The sequence below is a fragment of the Podarcis cretensis genome, assembly GCF_951804945.1.
Source record: "Podarcis cretensis genome assembly, chromosome: 2".
NCBI lineage: Eukaryota > Metazoa > Chordata > Lepidosauria > Squamata > Lacertidae > Podarcis > Podarcis cretensis.
Genome location: NC_137171.1, coordinates 31,699,149 through 31,715,813, shown reverse-complemented (window position 1 = coordinate 31,715,813; position 16,665 = coordinate 31,699,149). Strand labels below are relative to the sequence as shown.

The window sequence follows — 16,665 nt, the reverse complement described above, 5'->3', positions numbered from 1 at the left end:
CTCCAGCAGAGGGATTTGGGTGTTCACAAGATTTGTGACATTTTCACTAGGCTATAGTGCTAGGGCTTTTCAGCCGGAACTCTGTTCTGGCACCTCTCGGGTAGGCACCATTGCCATTATAAGAGAACCAAGGAAGGCGTTCATAGTAAGTTTGGTACCTCTTCTGGAAAAGTAGCACTGTGTTAGTATTATTCGTCTGTACATTTTAAGTGAATTTTCCTGGATGCTAGAGGAGGTAGGCGAGTAGTTTAGAAGGCCAGGAGAACTCCCATGAGTGTTGGCAAATTTCCTTTCCTAGATCTACTTCCAACATGGTTCTAAGAACGGGTGTGGAACAGAATGTCACTTCCAACAGAATTAGATATGAGAAACCATGCCTCCGTATGCAGTGGCAGACCCTTCCACCATCCTCTTGAAGGCTGTTAAAGGCACAGTAGCTTGATCTTTCAGAGCCCTGGCGGCTTGCTTGTACCTTTTGAGACTGAGGAAAGTCTACATTATTGACCGAAAGGGTAAAATTCAGGAGCAACCCAAATTTGTATCTTCTCTTATAGGCTCCTGGCAGAGCCTGTAATACAACAATACAAAATGGAAGTTTCTCTCTCCACTCTTCTCAAACTAAATTCATATTGAAAGGCATTTCAAAATACCAAACTATCTTCCAAAGCTTTACAGGGAAGGAATTCTGTAAGTGGTAGAGTAGATGCCTAATGTCTGCTGAAGTAGATTGGATGATTTAAAAAAAAAAAAAAAGCAAGTGCTTCCTCTTAAGGAAGAGTGTGACTTGCAAGTTATGTAAGGACCAAGTTATTTAAAGGGCTTTGTACGTCATGGCCAAGTCTTTGAATGGTGTGCAGGATAGGAACCCTGGTGTAATAGTGCTCCCGGATGGTCAGTCCCCTGTAAGCTGAGCTGCGTTCTGCGTCACCTGACCTCCGTAACCCACATAAATCAGGCAAGTTAGGCAACTTAGTATGACCGCATACTCTGCATAATTCTTTTATTCATTCTGGGCAGCGTCAAGAAGCTCTGCAAGGCTTGAGTCTTCCCCTGGCTTCTAGAGACCTTACTCAGCAAGGTTCTTGAGACCTTACTCTGGCTTCTGAGATTTCACCTTTCAAGCATATCTTTGTGGTTGCGTATGCTAGGAATTTACTCTTTATGTAAAGAGGGAGCAAGCACATACCCCCATGTCCAGTGGAATTGTTGTATTCAGCCAATGTTGCAAGGGCTCATATAGTAGAGTTTTAAGGCGCTGGGACCCGACCTGCAGAGGAAAAACACATGCAACCCCCTAGTCGGCAGTACAATGGCAAGATTGTGAGGATGCTATTGCAGTTGCTAGGTCTGAATTTGGATAGCAAGTCTAAAGGCATTTGATGTTCTGAAAAGTGCCCCAAGCTACTCGGGTAGTTTGGTGGCTCCATTGCAACAATGTGCTTAAAATCCCGTAACTGAAGAGTGCTTTCTAAAGCAATACCGTACTTGTCATCACTTGAGCGTTGAGTTAAGTGGAACTACTGCACCTGTTGGTCCTTTTCTGTTATAAGTCTGTCATCCATGGTCAGCCACCTCCACAACAGAGAACTGGGTATCCATGCTTACCTGTCCCGCGCTGTTGCTTAATGCCAGGCAAAACAACTCACCTATGATCTGATCATGGGTGAGGTGATTGACCTTGTGCACATAACTGAGATATGGGTAGGTGAATTGGAGGGCCCTGACCTTAGCTTGTGTTGCCTATCTTGGTATTTGGTGCAGCATCAGGCAAGATTGGAGCAACAGGGAAGAGATGTAGTGGTTGCTGCATTAAATTTCATCATTCGTGCCAGAAGGGCCAGCCCATCTGGGAGCTGGATGTGAGGGTTTTTACCTCTGTTGGGTGGCAGATACAGGACAGGGATGTGGTTGGTGTCCTGTCCACCCACCTGCCTGACCTGGTGGAGAATTTCAGGATGTTAGTGCTGAGGGACTTCAAGATCCATGCAGGGCCTGTTGTGCCTAGGCCTGCTCAGAATTTCCTGGGTACCATAGGGCTGTCTCAATAAATTGTGCACTCAACACATACTGGTGGTCATGCCCTAAATATCATCTTTGCTACTGAGTGATTGGGGAAGGATCTGGTGGTGATTATCACCCCATTGACCCAAGAGAGAGATCAAATCTGATGTATTTCTGAATGATCAGGGGGATTTTTCAGGCAGCATGGCTGTTGCTTCTGTTGAGGCCCTAGTTTCATTTTAAAATGGCCGGATAGGGAAATTGATATAATTGCTCCTAGACCAATTTCAGAATTGTTTTCAGGCTGCTTCACTACAAAAACAGGTTTGGTCACCCTGACTGATCACTTTTATTGGGAGAGAAACCCTGAAACCCTTGTGGATTCTTGATCTCTGAGACATTTAGTATCATCATTGAACATTGTGCTCTGGAACATCTCAGAGGGATGGGGACTCAGAAGCACCTTATTTCTGTAGTTCTTCTCTCACCTGCTAGGTCATTACCAGAAAGCAGTACTTGGATATTGTTGCCCAATCCTGTGTGTGCAGAAGAACCTTGCCCAGCCTGCCAAAGGACAGAGCCATTGGGCAAGTTGAGGATTCTCAGTGTAGAAAACATTCTAAAGGTCAGGAAGCTTTTAATTCCCTCTCGTTCCAAGAAATGGTGTACAAAGACGCATATACTGAACAGCTATTACCTGTCATACGCACAGAATCCTGACAGGTGTTGTGCTTGCTGGCTGCTTCTGCTGAAGAATATTTCTGTAAGCAAATATGTAATTCTGTCACATGATGGGGAGCGATAGCAGCCCTAGCAAAGGAAAACAAGTTGCTGCATGCTGATTGAAGGGAAGGCAGGAGGCCTTGTTTGTGGGGCTGTTTTCTCGCTCTGCTCAGCTGGGATGCCAGGCGAGCTAGGACCTCCAAAAATAGGGTCTGCTTTGTAGATTGTTTCAAATGGCTTTCTACAGCAAAATTAAAAATATATATGCAAATATGCACAAATGTGTTTGGCAGTATTCAAATGACAGCGTAAAATGTACACTTCTAGCAGAGTGGCTGATCCAGGGCTAGGTATGAGCTGAGGGTTGGGCCCGGAGGCAGGGGGAGTTGTGTGACGGCATTGGTCCCCTGCCCAATACGGTCACTTTAGTTTCTGACACTAGCAGGATGTCTCTCATTTCAAGCTGCAGAAGGCAAACTTTCAAATCGTTGCTATGAAGAATACATGCATCCCATATGAACAGGGCTAGTTTATGAAATAAGGCCTCCATGCCACCTATGGGTCTTTGGGTTGTTGGTTTTAGCTGCCTTCACTCTTGAGATGAAAAGCCAGTTTCTAGCCCAGTAATTTGCTCATCCTGATCTCATTGTGTAGTGTTCTCATGCTTTGTAATATCAAAGGCAAATGGGACATGCTTGCATTCATTGTCACAGTGTCTGTAAACAGGGGGTTCCTTACAAAACCCAGAATAACAACAAAGCAGAGCTGTGGGATGTCTCATTACTGCTCCTTGCAGTTGCACTGTTTACCATCCAGTGCCTGCTGAGGTACCCAAGGAAAGTAGATTATTCTAGTTTATTTTTACAGAGTCAGAAACTTGGCATATTTCTTCAGGAAGAGAGGGAAGATAAACCTCTTCTCATCAGGCTGCTCTGATGCGGATGCTTTTTGGTTGGTGGCCAGTTCTAAAGGGGCAGGAGGATGGATATCATTGGGAATGGCTGTTCTGTCCTGAGCCGGTTACCTCTGGAATCAACTGGCTGATTAAAGAAAGAAAAGTTTCCAAGGTTGGGAGATGCCTTTCTAGGGTACGTAGGGTTATATCCAGTGCCAGTCATAATGGAGGAGACACACTGAAGTTAATCAGAGTGGCTAACAAGGTGTCTACCTGATGGGATACAACCCTTTGCTGTTAAGTTTGGGATATGAGACCAGTTTCATTCTGTGAGATGGCAGCACTTGAAGTGGGAAATTGGTGGAAATGCATTGATGTTTTCGAAAAGAGGAAATGCATACATTTCATAGTTTCCACCATTTTCACCACATAATTTAATATTCTTGCTTATTCAAAACTCAAGATGCAACAAAATGCAGCAAGTTAGAGTTATACAACTGAAGGAAATGCATAGTTTCCTTTAAAAGACTGTAAATTTTGAAGTTTCGCTGTCTGCACAATTTGAACTGAACTTCAGTGTAGAACTTAAGTTCTGTGCATTTCTCTCCTGTTGGAGATAGCTGCGTATATTCTGGAAAACCCACAAAGGTTGTCAAGAGGTTCCAGAAAGCAGGGCTAACAGTGGGCTTTGCAAACAGTGGTTTGCAGAATCGGGCTGCTGGGTTCTGGGATCTACACAAGCCGATTGTGGAGCAAGCTTGACCCATTAACTATTGCACATCGACAGGTGGGATGTAAATTGAAACCCTGACTTATATTCAAAAGGGGGAGGCTGGAGGGCAGGGCAGCTCAGTTACCAAATCTCATGGCAAATAGCATGAGCGGAATATCCTCAAAATAGCCATGGGGAAGATATATAACAGGAGACACCGCTGGAAATAGTCAGTCCTCAACAGGAGATCACCCACACATGCTCAGTGTTTTCCAAGGAAAGTCCTATCAGGAGCAGAAATCATAGCTAATATCCCACCAGTCTTTCAGGTGCAAGCGTTACAGAGAAGAGAATCCTTTGGGTCTCAAGGCACTTCAAAGTCGTCTGGGTTGCCGTGTGCTTTTTTTATTATTCCTCAACACCATTTTTCAGTCCTGTCTCGCTGGTCTCTTGCTCTTCCTTCTACCTCTGCCACAATGAAGTACTACTACCCAGACTCACTTCCCAGGTATAGGCGATATACACGAGGCCTGAAAACTGTGCGTTTCCCCAATGACGTTCTCTTCCTGGACCATATTAGGCAGAGCGACCTGGAGCAGGTGGGCCGTTTCATCCGTGCCAGGAAGGTCACCTTGGACACTATCTACCCCTCAGGTAAGTAGGACGTGGGTGAACCTAACTGAAGGGTGGTTGAATAAGCCTAAGCACTTGCAGATGCCTAATCCCAAAGTCAGGCTGTGTGTTACAAACTAGGTCATGTTTTTCCCTCTAACACTTACATCAATATAGGGAGCTATGTCACCTGAAATCCTTTTGCTAGACACTTGGGTATTGAACAGATTCTAAGGTGATAGATGCTAAGAAAACTATGCCAATATGTACAGCGCACTCTCTGAGAAAATATCAATCCCTTTACTAATCTGCTAATGCAGCTTGTTCCTGTGTGAATAAAATATGGCTGCTGAGTTGAGAACAGAACAATATATCCAGTGGCAGGATGAACAGAGCAGCTTCATGCCCAGCCGTAAAGCTGAATCAGTGTTTCTTTGAGCCGTTTCCCCCAGCTATGATATCAGCATGAAAGGCTGCACTTAAAAAAGAAATCCAGTAGTCACAGGAATTTCAACAGTTACAGCTACTATGGCCCAGTAGATTGTGAGAGTGTGTTTGCTTCTTACCGACTTCCATCACACTTGACTTTCATAACGTTGACTCAGTACTGCAGAAGGCCATAGAAGCCTTGATCGAGGTGCTGTTCTTACAAACTGCTTACTTAATTCCCCAAATAAGTTTCTGGAACTCACTCAGCCTTAGTTAACATAATATTCTTTTTCTCCATGCAAAGAACCTGGTGGGCCAAAAATTGTCCCCTCTGTGTGCCATTTCCCCAATATTTATAAGATAATGCAATCTAAAAAATGTAAAGGCCCTGGTCTAGTTTTCTGAGAGAAAAACGATGCATTTTGCTTCTAGACAACTCCTCCCCACTGTCTCAAGCATGTTAGCACAGCTGCCTTTTTGTGGGATGTTTTCCTAAGATTGTGACTGATCAGGTTGTGGCTGATGCATTACCTTCTCCCATTAGGTATGGCTGCCCTCCATGAAGCTGTGCTTTCTGGGAACCTTGATTGCGTCAAGCTGTTGGTGAAATATGGTGCTGACATCAATCAGAAAGATGAGGACGGCTGGACACCCCTACACATGGCTTGCAGTGACGGTCACGCTGATATTGCAAGGTCAGAGATGCAAATTATGTTAACCTTTAATCTCTAGTCTAGCCATGCCCACCCTCTCTTGACAGGCCACAAACTTGGTCAAGGAAAATGGGGAGGGAAGTAGGGCTTGCTCAACAGTGAGTGCTAGGCTTAGACTTGAGATGGTGACATGTCTGTTGGCTAGATGACCATCCAATAGGTAGTGCTAGTCTTTGGACACTAGCAGTGATGTTTTGTGTTGGCGTGTTATGTGACCTATGATAGCTCCCAAATATATAGGATATCTCAAGTAAGAAGGTGAGAATGGAAACCAGCTATAAGAGAAGACTGGTCTCTTTATGGAAAGAGGAAAGCTTTACATTGAAACCAACAGCCAATTCACAAGTCCTCTGTATCATCTTGTTTATGAAAGCATAGGGAAAACTGCATGTTTGAACTAAACTGTGTATGTAGGTATGTGTGTCAATTCTGTCCTTGTCTCATCACCTCATTCTTTAATCCTGCAGGTACCTCATCTCTCTTGGGGCCCAGCGTGATGCTACCAATGATGAAGGGGAGAAGCCATCTGACCTAATTGACCCAGAGTACAAGGAGCTCGTGGAGCTTTTCAAAGCAGCCCGAGTAGACTAAGCTAGTGCCACTCAGCTCTTTCCCATGTGGAGTTTAGCCTCCATGGTAGGCAGCAGCATTTGTTGCATGCTTCAGGGAGGCTAGCAAAGTTGCCCCTACTACGTTGGCAAGAGTGTACGGCCTCCTAAAAGAGACCACAGTTTGGTTGTAATGTGTATGTATGAGAGTGGCTACCTTGGGGTTTATCAGAGAGCTATGCTTGGGATAGCCCTTCCAGAAAATGTAAACTTCTCTACCATGTGGCCCATTTTCTGGTACCTGCTACGGTCAGGCTTTAGTTAAAATGAGTCTAATGGCTGGGACACACTGGCCCAAACGGCACTGTTGTGCAGGAGGTTCACACAGGTGATTATGAAATGAACTGGACTGGGTACCAATTTGTGTGAACATACACCTTCCAATTATTATCTGGCAATGACTGATTTGAACAGTGCTTTCTCAAAGACATTCAACCTATTCAGGCCTGAAGAATCCTCACACGATTATCACAAAGAGAAAATAGCCCCAACTTCAAGCTGGTATCTTTCTGCTGTATATATTATCCTAAAAATGTCATGTATAAAGTCTCACATGTTTGCTCCTAGATTTGCTTTTCTACTGTTATTTTTTATGTGGTTCTGAAACAGCTTTTTATTTTTTCAATAAAGTAATTTCTACAACCTTGGGTTATTTTTATTTCCCCCTACTCTTGGGAAGGGTAGCCACACTTCCTGCCCAGACACTTTGTTTCCCAGGTTGCCCTTAGACTGTTCCCTAGCTGCACATGAGATTTTGGATATGAAATGAGGAAATGAATTCTAAAGGAAAGTAGAACAGCTTAAAAAGCAGAACAAGATATAGTGACTAATGCCTAAAAGATCTCAGTCATACACATCTAGCTGTTTAACTTTGATGGAGGACATGTATTAACCTTGAAGTTGTCCATTAGACATTGTCCCTGCTGCACCGTTATTTCATTCTGTTAAGTAAGGGTCAATGTCCTCCTAGTGGTGCAGTAATAAAATTGTTAGCACATTTGCAAAGCTAAGCAGGGTCTGGTATGGTTTCAGATTAGATGTTGAGATTCCTGCACTGCAGGGAGTTGGACTTGATGACCCTTGGGGTCCCTTCCAATGCTACAATTCTGTATTATTAAATTATGCAACTTGAGTATTTTTTTTTTGCAGCACTTAAAATATGTGCAGCATACTATAGCTCAGGTGATTGGACTAGATGACCCTCGTGGTCCCTTCCAACTCTACAATTCTATGAATCTTTGCATGCTCTTTTCTCTGGAAGACAGAAGAATGAAATGGCAATGCAAGATGGTGGATATTAGCCCTCAGCTGTGCAATGTTTCTGATAATTGCACAGTCTATGGTACACCACACAGTTTGAAGAAATTAAATAATTGGGCTTCTTTTGTTTGTGGCTGCTTCTTTCTGATAGGTTTCAGGTACAGAGGTGTTGTTCCTGCAACCTATCACTTGGAAGGGGAATAAGAGGCCTGTAATAAAGTTCTTACTATTTTTGTCCCAAATGACTTGAGTTGGCTTTAGTAATGACTTGGCAAATGCATGAACAAGACGGGAAGAAAATTAGATGTGGCATTTCTTGGAGACGAGTCAATGCTTGGAGGTTTGTCCACTCAGAGACACCTGATAAGTGCTAAATACTACTTCCCAGTTGGATAGTTTGTCTCTTGGTGAAAATCAGTAGTGAATCACTTGCACCATCTGGGTCAGCATGCTTTGACAGAAGTAGGGCAGCTCTGCACAACTCACATTTGCTTCAGGCTTCCTACATATTTGGTTAGGTGTCACTGTGGTTGCCATCTAAGCATACATCACCATGCAGAGCTATTGTCAGGGCTCACTCTATAATACACTGCACATGAATTAAGTTTGGGGACACTGCTCAACATCCTGAGATCCTCAGCTTTACTTTTAAATAACTTTTAGCCCTGGCAATAGATGATAGGCACAGACAATGCCCAGTAAGATGATAAGCAAGGTGATGTACAAGATTGGTCAGAAGTCAGGGCAGGATCTTTGATCTGCCCTTGTCTAGTAAGCAAAAACAAGTGGTTTTATCTTATTTTTACCTACATTTGTTTGGCTAAATTTAGGAGACTTTTGTTGAAACCTTAGTTCCTAATGTGTTGGAGTTGTACTAAACCAGGAAGTCTCCACTCCCATGATTCCCCTTCCGAATGCAGCACTTTAAAATGCTTCTACAGAACACTGTAATGACAAAAACCCATTCAAATGGGCAAGTTAAAAAATGAATTTAAAAAATACTACAAGTGTGTGAGAGAGAAAGGGATTGCTTTTGTATTGCTATTTGAAAGTGTCAATCTATATAGTGTGCCCTATCCTGAAGGCTTGGGCAAGGTCTAAAATTAATCCTACACCAGAAAAAAAATAACATTTCCTAATTAATGGGAAATTTCCTCCACCCTTTCTGTCAACCATGCATCCTAAATGCCATCCCAAAGAGAGCTAGATCTCGGAAAACTGGAGAAGGCTCTTTTCAGATTGCAATTCGAATACAAACACGGAAAATGTTAATGAAAACGTGTGAAATCATGTCAATGATTTCCCCCCGTAATCACAGAATTGTCCACACTTAGTTGGCGTAGACTTAGAGAGTAATGATTATGAAAACAGGATGTGGAGAGAAGCCTCAAACGTCCACAAAACGGGCCACACGGTAAATTGGGGGGCGGGTAGCGCTCAGTTGGATCCTGACCCAAGCCTGGGAAGTGGCGACTCTGCTTTGGGCAATGCCGACTTCCCGAAGCTCACAAAGGAGGGAAACGCGATCTCTTTTAAGAAGCCTCCTTCCCGCTCCGGCTCCTGCCCCATTTCCCCGTTTCTGGAGACCCTCCCCGCCCTCTCCCGCGTCTCCCAGAGCTTCTCTTCCCCACCCCTCACTCCCGTTTCCATGGATACCCCTCCCTGCCCAGCCGCTCCGTTTCCATGGAAACCTCCTCCCTCGGGTACTCGGTGCAGGGGCTACCCGGGCCCATTCGCCCGCAGTGCGCACGCGCAGCCCGGCCTAGGCGCTCTCTTCCGCCCCGGGCCTGGCAGCAGCGAGAGAAGCCGGGACTTAACCCGGGCCCAGGTGAAGAGGGTTGCGGGGTGGGGAATTGAGGGTGGGGCCGCGGCGAGTGGGGCGCCCTTTCTTCCCCAGCCCCCCGTGGAAGTGCTCCCTTTCTGTTCCTCTGGGCCTAGTAGCGCAGTCCCCAAACTCCACGCCTGCCTTGTTGTCGTTCGGGGCCGGGAGAAGAAGTGCGGCTGCTTGGGCCTCCCTCTCCCCGCACCTCCCTCACGAAGCTTGACATCCCATCTCCGTGCCTGAGGGTAGCGTGGGGTTGCGGATTGGAGGGGGGGGCGTTGTTGAGGGAAATATTGGGGTGCCCCAAGGCGCAGGTGCCTCTAGGGACTGGACTCGGAGCAGGGAGGAGGGCGGTGGGGTCCCGAAGTGGTGTCGGGGGGCTTCAGGGCTTTTGGACACATTTGGGGATTTTTAGCGATGGGGTGGGACTTACCAGATGCTGCAATCTCCTTAAATGTAATAGCAGAGGTGGGCATAGATGCTTCCATCCAAAGTCGGTTACTGGAGCAATTTGTCCCCACCCGTGGGATTTATTGAGGGTCCATCCCCACTGAGCTCAGTGTCTTGTCTTTGTTTTAGCACTGCCAAGCCACACATCCAGGACTTGGGCCAGGGCTGGGGAAAAGGCAGCCATGACGAGGTGAGAAAACTTATGGGGTTGTGGGAATTGAACTTGTGTTAGTACTGAGCGGGCTGTCAGAATGTACTGACTCCTCGATGATTGGAGACTTTCAGCTCCCAGTGCTGATTTTGCTGTCTTTGGTGGTTGTGTATACCACGGTTATGTACCAAAAATCTTTCTGTGTTGCTACCTGCTGACAGTGGTTCAGGAATGGTGTGGGCAATAAAGGTAAATGGATATCATTGATTGAACCTTTAACTGGTCATTAGCATGGGTCTTTGTGTTCACCTCCCCACCTAGCTTCACTAGGTAATGTTTGGATGTCAGTTCCTCCAAGTTTCTTTTCTTTGTCTATATAACTTTAGTTTTGAGTCTGAAACAATAACTGTTTAACACTTTGTACATAAGAAGGTGTCATGCTAATTAGGGGTCGGCCATAGGGATATCAGAATAGATCTCTGAGTGATTTGAAGTAGATCAGTAAGGATTTTTGATTCCCAGTTGCTTAGCACTGACAATAAAAAAATGACCATCCCTCCGAAGTCATGCGGCTCAAGTGATGAAAAGGGTGAGGTAAGCCAAGGTAGATTTTTATATAGAAGGACTGTGAGCTCAGTTTAGTTCAGTGCTCATATTCAAAACAAATTCCTGAGCTCAGTGCTCTTCAATTCTAAGTGTGCAACTCTTGTGAGTTGGCTGTGATAGTTGGATCATTGAGCTCTAGTTAAAAAAAGAAGTAGATTTTGCATGCCTGAAGTCTGCCTACTCCTGATGTAAATGACAACTAAGCACAACCGCAGTCTGTATTGGTCACACTCTCTGAAAAGTGTAATAGCAGCCACATTGAATGGTCTGTAGAGCTAAAGGATCCTTTTGCCAGGATAGTTAGTATAAATCTTCCTTTTTTGCTTCTTTATTTGTGGCAAAGATCAGTGTCTTGTTTCCTCTCTCACTGGGGTCTCCACTGCACTTCCAGTTCTCCTGTCTCCCGAGTTGTATACAATGGCAAGAGAAACAGCAGCCCTCGCTCCCCAAGCAACAGCAGTGAGATCTTCACTCCTGCACATGAGGAGAATGTGCGTTTCATCTCTGAAGGTGCAGTATTTACATTTGAGAAGGCTGATCTCTTCAGTTGCTGCATCTCCACTGAGTCAGTAGCACATTTCCTTACCTCTTACCCTGTATATAACATATGTTTCTCATGCGGTTGCAGTTCTGGTGTTATTTTTTTCCTTACTCATGTATTTAAGATGGGTGCAGGAAAGTGAAGAAAATGAAGATGAGACTCATTGGAATGTTTAGATATGAATCCAATTGTGGGAACTGACGGATAGTTCTGAGGGTATGTGAGACTTGTCTTCTGATTCTGCATCCAGCATTACAAACAGCTGTCATTGCCTCCCTGCTTATTTATTTGCATTTAAAGACTTCTCCAGTAGTAACAGTGGGACCACTGCTTGGTGTCTAGGCTGTCTTAGGGTGCCAAACGCTGGCAGTACTCTTGGGCTAAAGGAAAGGGCTCTTCTGTATTCTCCATGTGAAGTTTTATCCCCACTTTAACTGTTCCCCTTCTCTGCAGCATGGCAGTGTGTGGAGCGGGATCTCCGCAATCAGATGGCAAGTGGTGAACGGGGACTTGTGGAGGAGTATGTGGAGAAGATGCCAAACCCCAGTCTGAAAAGTGAGTTTTCTTTTGCTAGCTTTCCCCTTTCAAAGAGAGGTCTAATTTAGTCATGGTTACACCTCCTTGGTGACAGCCAGTTTAGATTACTCTGATGTAGGACTGGCTTTGCAGAGCATTTGAAAACATAGAGTCCAAGATGCAGCTGAAAGAATCCTAACTGAAACCCATCACTAGAAGCATTGTTGTCATTAGTTTCCAGATAGTTCAAAGTGCTGGTGTTGACTTTTAAAGGTTTATATGGCCTGGACTGACTGCTCCAATCCAGATCTGTCTATTGACTCAATTCAGGCCCTGTTCCAGTTCTCTCTGGGGTTGAGCTGGATGGTTATGCATGAAAGGGGCTTTTCAGCAGTTGGCACCAGGCTCTGACATTTGTTTCCTTGGGAAGCCCATTTGTCCTCATCTTTCTTGCTTTTCTGACATATGGTGAAAACTCTCTTGTATAGGAGGATATTTGGAAACATATAGGGGATCATGAATTTGATTAGGTACATGAATATAGATGTACCTACTTTCTTGCATATTAGAGATTTTCTGGTTGAAGAATTTAGGTTATCATTCTAGGTAGAACTGGAGACCCCTTGGGTTTGGGTTGTAGTAATGGCCTGCTGTGTTGAATAGGTCTGGGGTACCAACTCAAACCATTTAATTAGGTGTGTAGGTTACCTGTGATCTGAATTCCAATTTAGGGTACTAACTGTTAGGTGATGGTGGGGAGGCTAGCATCTTTGTTCTTATCAAGGCAGGCTGGAGGGAGTATTGATGCAAAGCAATGTTGGTAGTCAGGAATCTTACCCTAAATTGTGTCTCCTTTCTTCTTTTTTGACAGCTTTCAGACCTGTTGACTTGAGTGACCTAAAGCGGCGGAACACACAGGATGCTAAGAAATCCTAAAATGGCTCGGCCTGCCTCAGCCCCAAGTGCTGGCGTGTGGCCACTGGTACATGAATTTGATGACTTTGTGTTGGTTTCCTCCTTTGGTCTGGCTTGTGCCTGGGGCTGGCTCTGAATTCCCTAAGGAAGGATAGGCTTTTTGCCTTTCCTTCACAGCTTCCCTTGGCCTGGCCTGGCCTGCCTGCCTTCATTCTACAATTGGCCCCAGAAATTACCTTTTCCCCTTAGTAAATGACATTTTACTCTGATGGTGGCCAAGAGGTTGGTGTGTACCCTGTCTGTTTTAGGAGTGTGGAATAAGGCAGAAGGATCAGGAACAATATCTAATCTCTCCCTATACCCGTTTCAAAGCCCAGCCCTTCTTAGGGCAAGGCTAAGAGAGAATGATGGGACAGAAGCAATATGGGTTTTCGTAGTCCACCCTATCAATACATTGTGAGAATTCAGACTGACTCCTCATACAGTACCTGAGCTTTTAGACTGGAGGATGAAAGAGTGTTGTGCTACGATCTCCATATGCTATCTGCTCAGCTCTGTGGCACAACAATGGCGAAACGCTGAAGATAGAGGCTGAGGGACCCAGGTACAAAGTCTCCCAAGGGAAAACTCTTTTGGGATTCTGTTGTATAGGATAAAACTGAATCGACTCCCTTATTCTGAGCTGAGCAGGTGCTCCAGGTTCTGCTGTCTTTACACTCGGCTGACTTGCAGCCCCAGCCGGGGGGGGGGGGGCAGGTAGCATTTCTGAGCTAGCCCCAGAGCCCAGCCCCCGTGCCCCAGCAGGGCTGGGGACAGCCTTGGTGTGTGCTGGGCACTGGCAAGTGGCAGTAGTGCCCATGTTTGTGTCCAGCTCAGGCAGTGATGTTGGGGACCCTGCTCAGAGTTGGGTAGGCAAGGGGCATGGTGGCTGTTCTTTTCCCTTTGTAATGCCCCTCTTGGTCTGTGTCTGTCTTTTAAGGAGTGTTGTAAATAAAAACTGGTTAGTCATTTTGACATTCTGCTCTGAGAATTTATCCTGCATCTCTAGCTGGGTTCCCATGAACGGGGCTTGCTTACCAATCTTTCTTTGGGTTCCATGTTCTCATTGTTCTGAACTGCTTCACCTGAGCCAGAGTGAATTTTCTCAAAAGGAAGGGGATTTGTTTTGTTCCTTTTGCTGCCCTAACGCAGTGCTTGGAAGCTTCCTTTGTTTTTACTTGACTATTACTCTCCATTGGTGCTGGGCTAGTTGCAACTTAGTCTGTCTGGAGTAATTTACAGTTCAACCTAACCTGATGCTGTTGTGATGGTTAAGCCTCCAGAAGGGCATTCAAGTCCCTTTTGCAATCCTGTACGGGGAGAAGGAACTATGAAATATCTAGTCCCTTAGGTGTGATGTATTTAGCTATTAGTATTCAGAAAGATATCCTAGTGCTTGGTAAACAGTTGCCATTTGGATACACATTATTTTGTGCACCTTAGAAGGGTGTTCACATTGTGCTGTGAAGGAGGTGGAGTTGTGGGCTGCTTGGGGAAAGTGCTTCATGAGGTGAAACCTACTGTGAAGCAAGGCCTCTCTCACAACTTGCTATTTCCTTGACTAATGACATGGTCATTTTCTGTGTGATTGGCAGCAGGCACCTACAGTGTTTCCTATCCTTGGAACACTGGTGCTTACTAGGGTTAGCACAGGGTTTATCTGGTGTTGGGTTATGTTGAGTAGTCTTAGCTGACACCTTAAGAAGTTTTTGTGTGCACAGAACACATACGTGCCTCTGCAGCAGAATGGTGGAGACTTTCAGACATCCATTTTCCCTAAGGCAACAGGGTAGGGAGTGTTGCTTAGTAAGGTATTTTTCCTCCTTGAAGTCTGGGAACTAGAGCAGTGGTGCCTGTAGGGTCAACAGGAAGCTAACATTATTTTCACACTGTAATCTGGCTGCAGGTGATATTATTACCTTTAGTTGGATTAGCAGGATTTTCCTACCGCAGCAAACTGAATCAGCACCCCCAAATGCAGTAACGCTTGAATCCTCAGTAGTTTGCTGTGCTGTGGATATTTTACCTCAGTCTGCTTTCCCAAATATATCTTTAGGCTAGATTTGAAATCATATCCAACTTGCTGAGCGCTTTTGCCAATCTTGATTGAAGTGGGCAATATTTGTACCCAGCCTGACCAGTTTGTTTACTTTGACCAAATGTCATGTCATGAATTGGATTAGAACAGAGTGTGTTTCTCTGCCAACAGGCAGCACAAAAATGTAGCTATGAAAGCAACATGGAGCATAGTGCCAAGGAGACGTCAAAGAAGATATAGAAGATCAAATGAAGAAAATAAAGGTTGCCCGTGGTGTGATAATGATAAACAGGATGGTTTCAGTAAATCCCTCAGCACCCTTAATCATGTGCTTCCCACCATGCAGAATTGCAGGGTTTCTTTTTTGGCTGAAATATGAAGCTAACATGGGAATTAACCCAATTAAGTGAGATCTTATTTGTTGATCCAAGCTAAACAAAGAGGGCAGTTTTCCAAGACACTCTGAAAGTGTAAATCTTTACTTGGGATAGGTTTACATTCTATTTGTGGGGTTGGTCCATAGAGGTTACTTCTTTCCATCAATCATTATTGCTCTTTCTTGTGTTTAATAGGTTATGCTTTAGTGCAATGCTGCCTCAGGGAAAATGGGGTTGCAGCCCAAAACAGCTCTGTGCCTAGCTCCCCCCCCCCCATTTTTGAGGAAAACAAGGAGAACCAGACATGTTGTTTTTGGTAATATGTAGTTATGTCCCTTGTTCTTCACCAGATATTTTGGGATGTGTACAGGCTTTATAGATTTCAGAAAATATTATCAGCCTCAGAATTACTCCTCCTGCCCAAGCTTTTTGATGATACAGGTATAGATACAGGAATATGCAGTGCTTTGTGAATCTTTGAGGCTAGATGTCAGCCCTCAACCCATTGTGTTGGGATGCCAAAGACTGTAAATGTGCTGATCACATCTGTCCCTTCTGTTGAAAAGGCTACAGAATGGTCGTTCATTAGTGCTAACCCATGTGGCTGTTTGTGTTACACCTACATAATTTGAGTCTTTCCTTTGATTTGGCTGGGCAGTGTCCCTTGCAACCTCTCACCTGAGTGGCTGCATCGTTAGACGAGACACCTTTGCCAGACACTCACCCACCCCCAATAATATTCCAATGTGGGCACGACTGGAATGTGATAAGATTATATGGAACAAAGCAGCTCATGTTGATTTCTCAACATAAACATTTTATCATGTAAATTGACCCTTAAACACTCAAGAGTGATGGGCTTGGTATAGACTTTGACCAGAGAGTTTATAATGCTATGTTTTAAAAATGCAAAATTAACATGGTGGGCGAAACTTTTATATGTGTATATCCTGCTACATACCATCCACATTACTGTGCATCACACAACTATATGGGTAAAGGAGGATGACATTTGGGCAGCCATTTCCTATAGTCAGTTTTTTTAGTTTGTTTATTTAAGTGCAATAATGAGATTACCTTTAGGTCTTTGAAAGTGATAGGGAAAATCTGCAGTGCTGAAACGATGGCAATGAAGAAAAATAGGGGTGAGTCTTAAATCTTAAAAGTTAGCACCATGGCACTTTTCATTTTGACATTATTGCGTGAAGAACTTAACTTTTTAAATAAGTATCGCCAAAAAAGTGTCTTGATGCTAAT

The 16,665-nt window shown here is 44.6% G+C and overlaps 2 protein-coding genes across 7 annotated transcripts; both read left to right on the top strand.

Moving 5' to 3' along the window:
• The first annotated feature begins 4,518 nt into the window (after positions 1–4,518).
• On the top strand, positions 4,519–7,335 carry PPP1R27 (protein phosphatase 1 regulatory subunit 27). Its single transcript, XM_079967716.1, has 3 exons — positions 4,519–4,985; positions 5,917–6,067; positions 6,553–7,335. Exons 1-3 carry the CDS (start codon positions 4,808–4,810, stop codon positions 6,674–6,676), a joined length of 453 nt encoding a protein of 150 aa, XP_079823842.1. The 5' UTR covers positions 4,519–4,807; the 3' UTR covers positions 6,677–7,335.
• A 2,286-nt stretch (positions 7,336–9,621) lies between these two features.
• Positions 9,622–15,320, top strand: MCRIP1 (MAPK regulated corepressor interacting protein 1). 6 transcript variants are annotated; one of them, XM_079967712.1, is made up of 6 exons: positions 9,622–9,781; positions 10,355–10,415; positions 11,326–11,492; positions 11,977–12,078; positions 12,911–13,021; positions 15,203–15,320. In XM_079967712.1, exons 1-5 carry the CDS (start codon positions 9,637–9,639, stop codon positions 12,973–12,975), a joined length of 540 nt encoding a protein of 179 aa, XP_079823838.1. In that variant the 5' UTR covers positions 9,622–9,636; the 3' UTR covers positions 12,976–13,021; positions 15,203–15,320. The 6 variants fall into 6 exon arrangements, 5 of the variants coding, with proteins under 5 accessions (XP_079823838.1, XP_079823839.1, XP_079823837.1 ...); XR_013836351.1 differs by lacking the exon at positions 15,203–15,320 and having other exon boundaries at positions 11,326–11,547; positions 12,911–13,968; XM_079967713.1 differs by lacking the exon at positions 15,203–15,320 and having other exon boundaries at positions 11,374–11,492; positions 12,911–13,968.
• The last annotated feature ends 1,345 nt before the right edge of the window (positions 15,321–16,665 follow it).

What these genes read in the sequence shown, in the direction of transcription:
- MCRIP1 (XM_079967712.1), top strand. Translation starts at nt 9,637, where the DNA reads ATGGAAACCTCCTCCCTCGGGTACTCGGTGCAGGGGCTACCCGGGCCC. An exon ending in GGGACTTAACCCGGGCCCAG is followed by an intron (nt 9,782 to 10,354) that starts GTGAAGAGGGTT and finishes TCTTTGTTTTAG; the next exon opens with CACTGCCAAGCCACACATCC. An exon ending in TGTGCGTTTCATCTCTGAAG is followed by an intron (nt 11,493 to 11,976) that starts GTGCAGTATTTA and finishes CCTTCTCTGCAG; the next exon opens with CATGGCAGTGTGTGGAGCGG.
- PPP1R27 (XM_079967716.1), top strand. Translation starts at nt 4,808, where the DNA reads ATGAAGTACTACTACCCAGACTCACTTCCCAGGTATAGGCGATATACA. An exon ending in GGACACTATCTACCCCTCAG is followed by an intron (nt 4,986 to 5,916) that starts GTAAGTAGGACG and finishes TTCTCCCATTAG; the next exon opens with GTATGGCTGCCCTCCATGAA. An exon ending in GGTCACGCTGATATTGCAAG is followed by an intron (nt 6,068 to 6,552) that starts GTCAGAGATGCA and finishes TTAATCCTGCAG; the next exon opens with GTACCTCATCTCTCTTGGGG.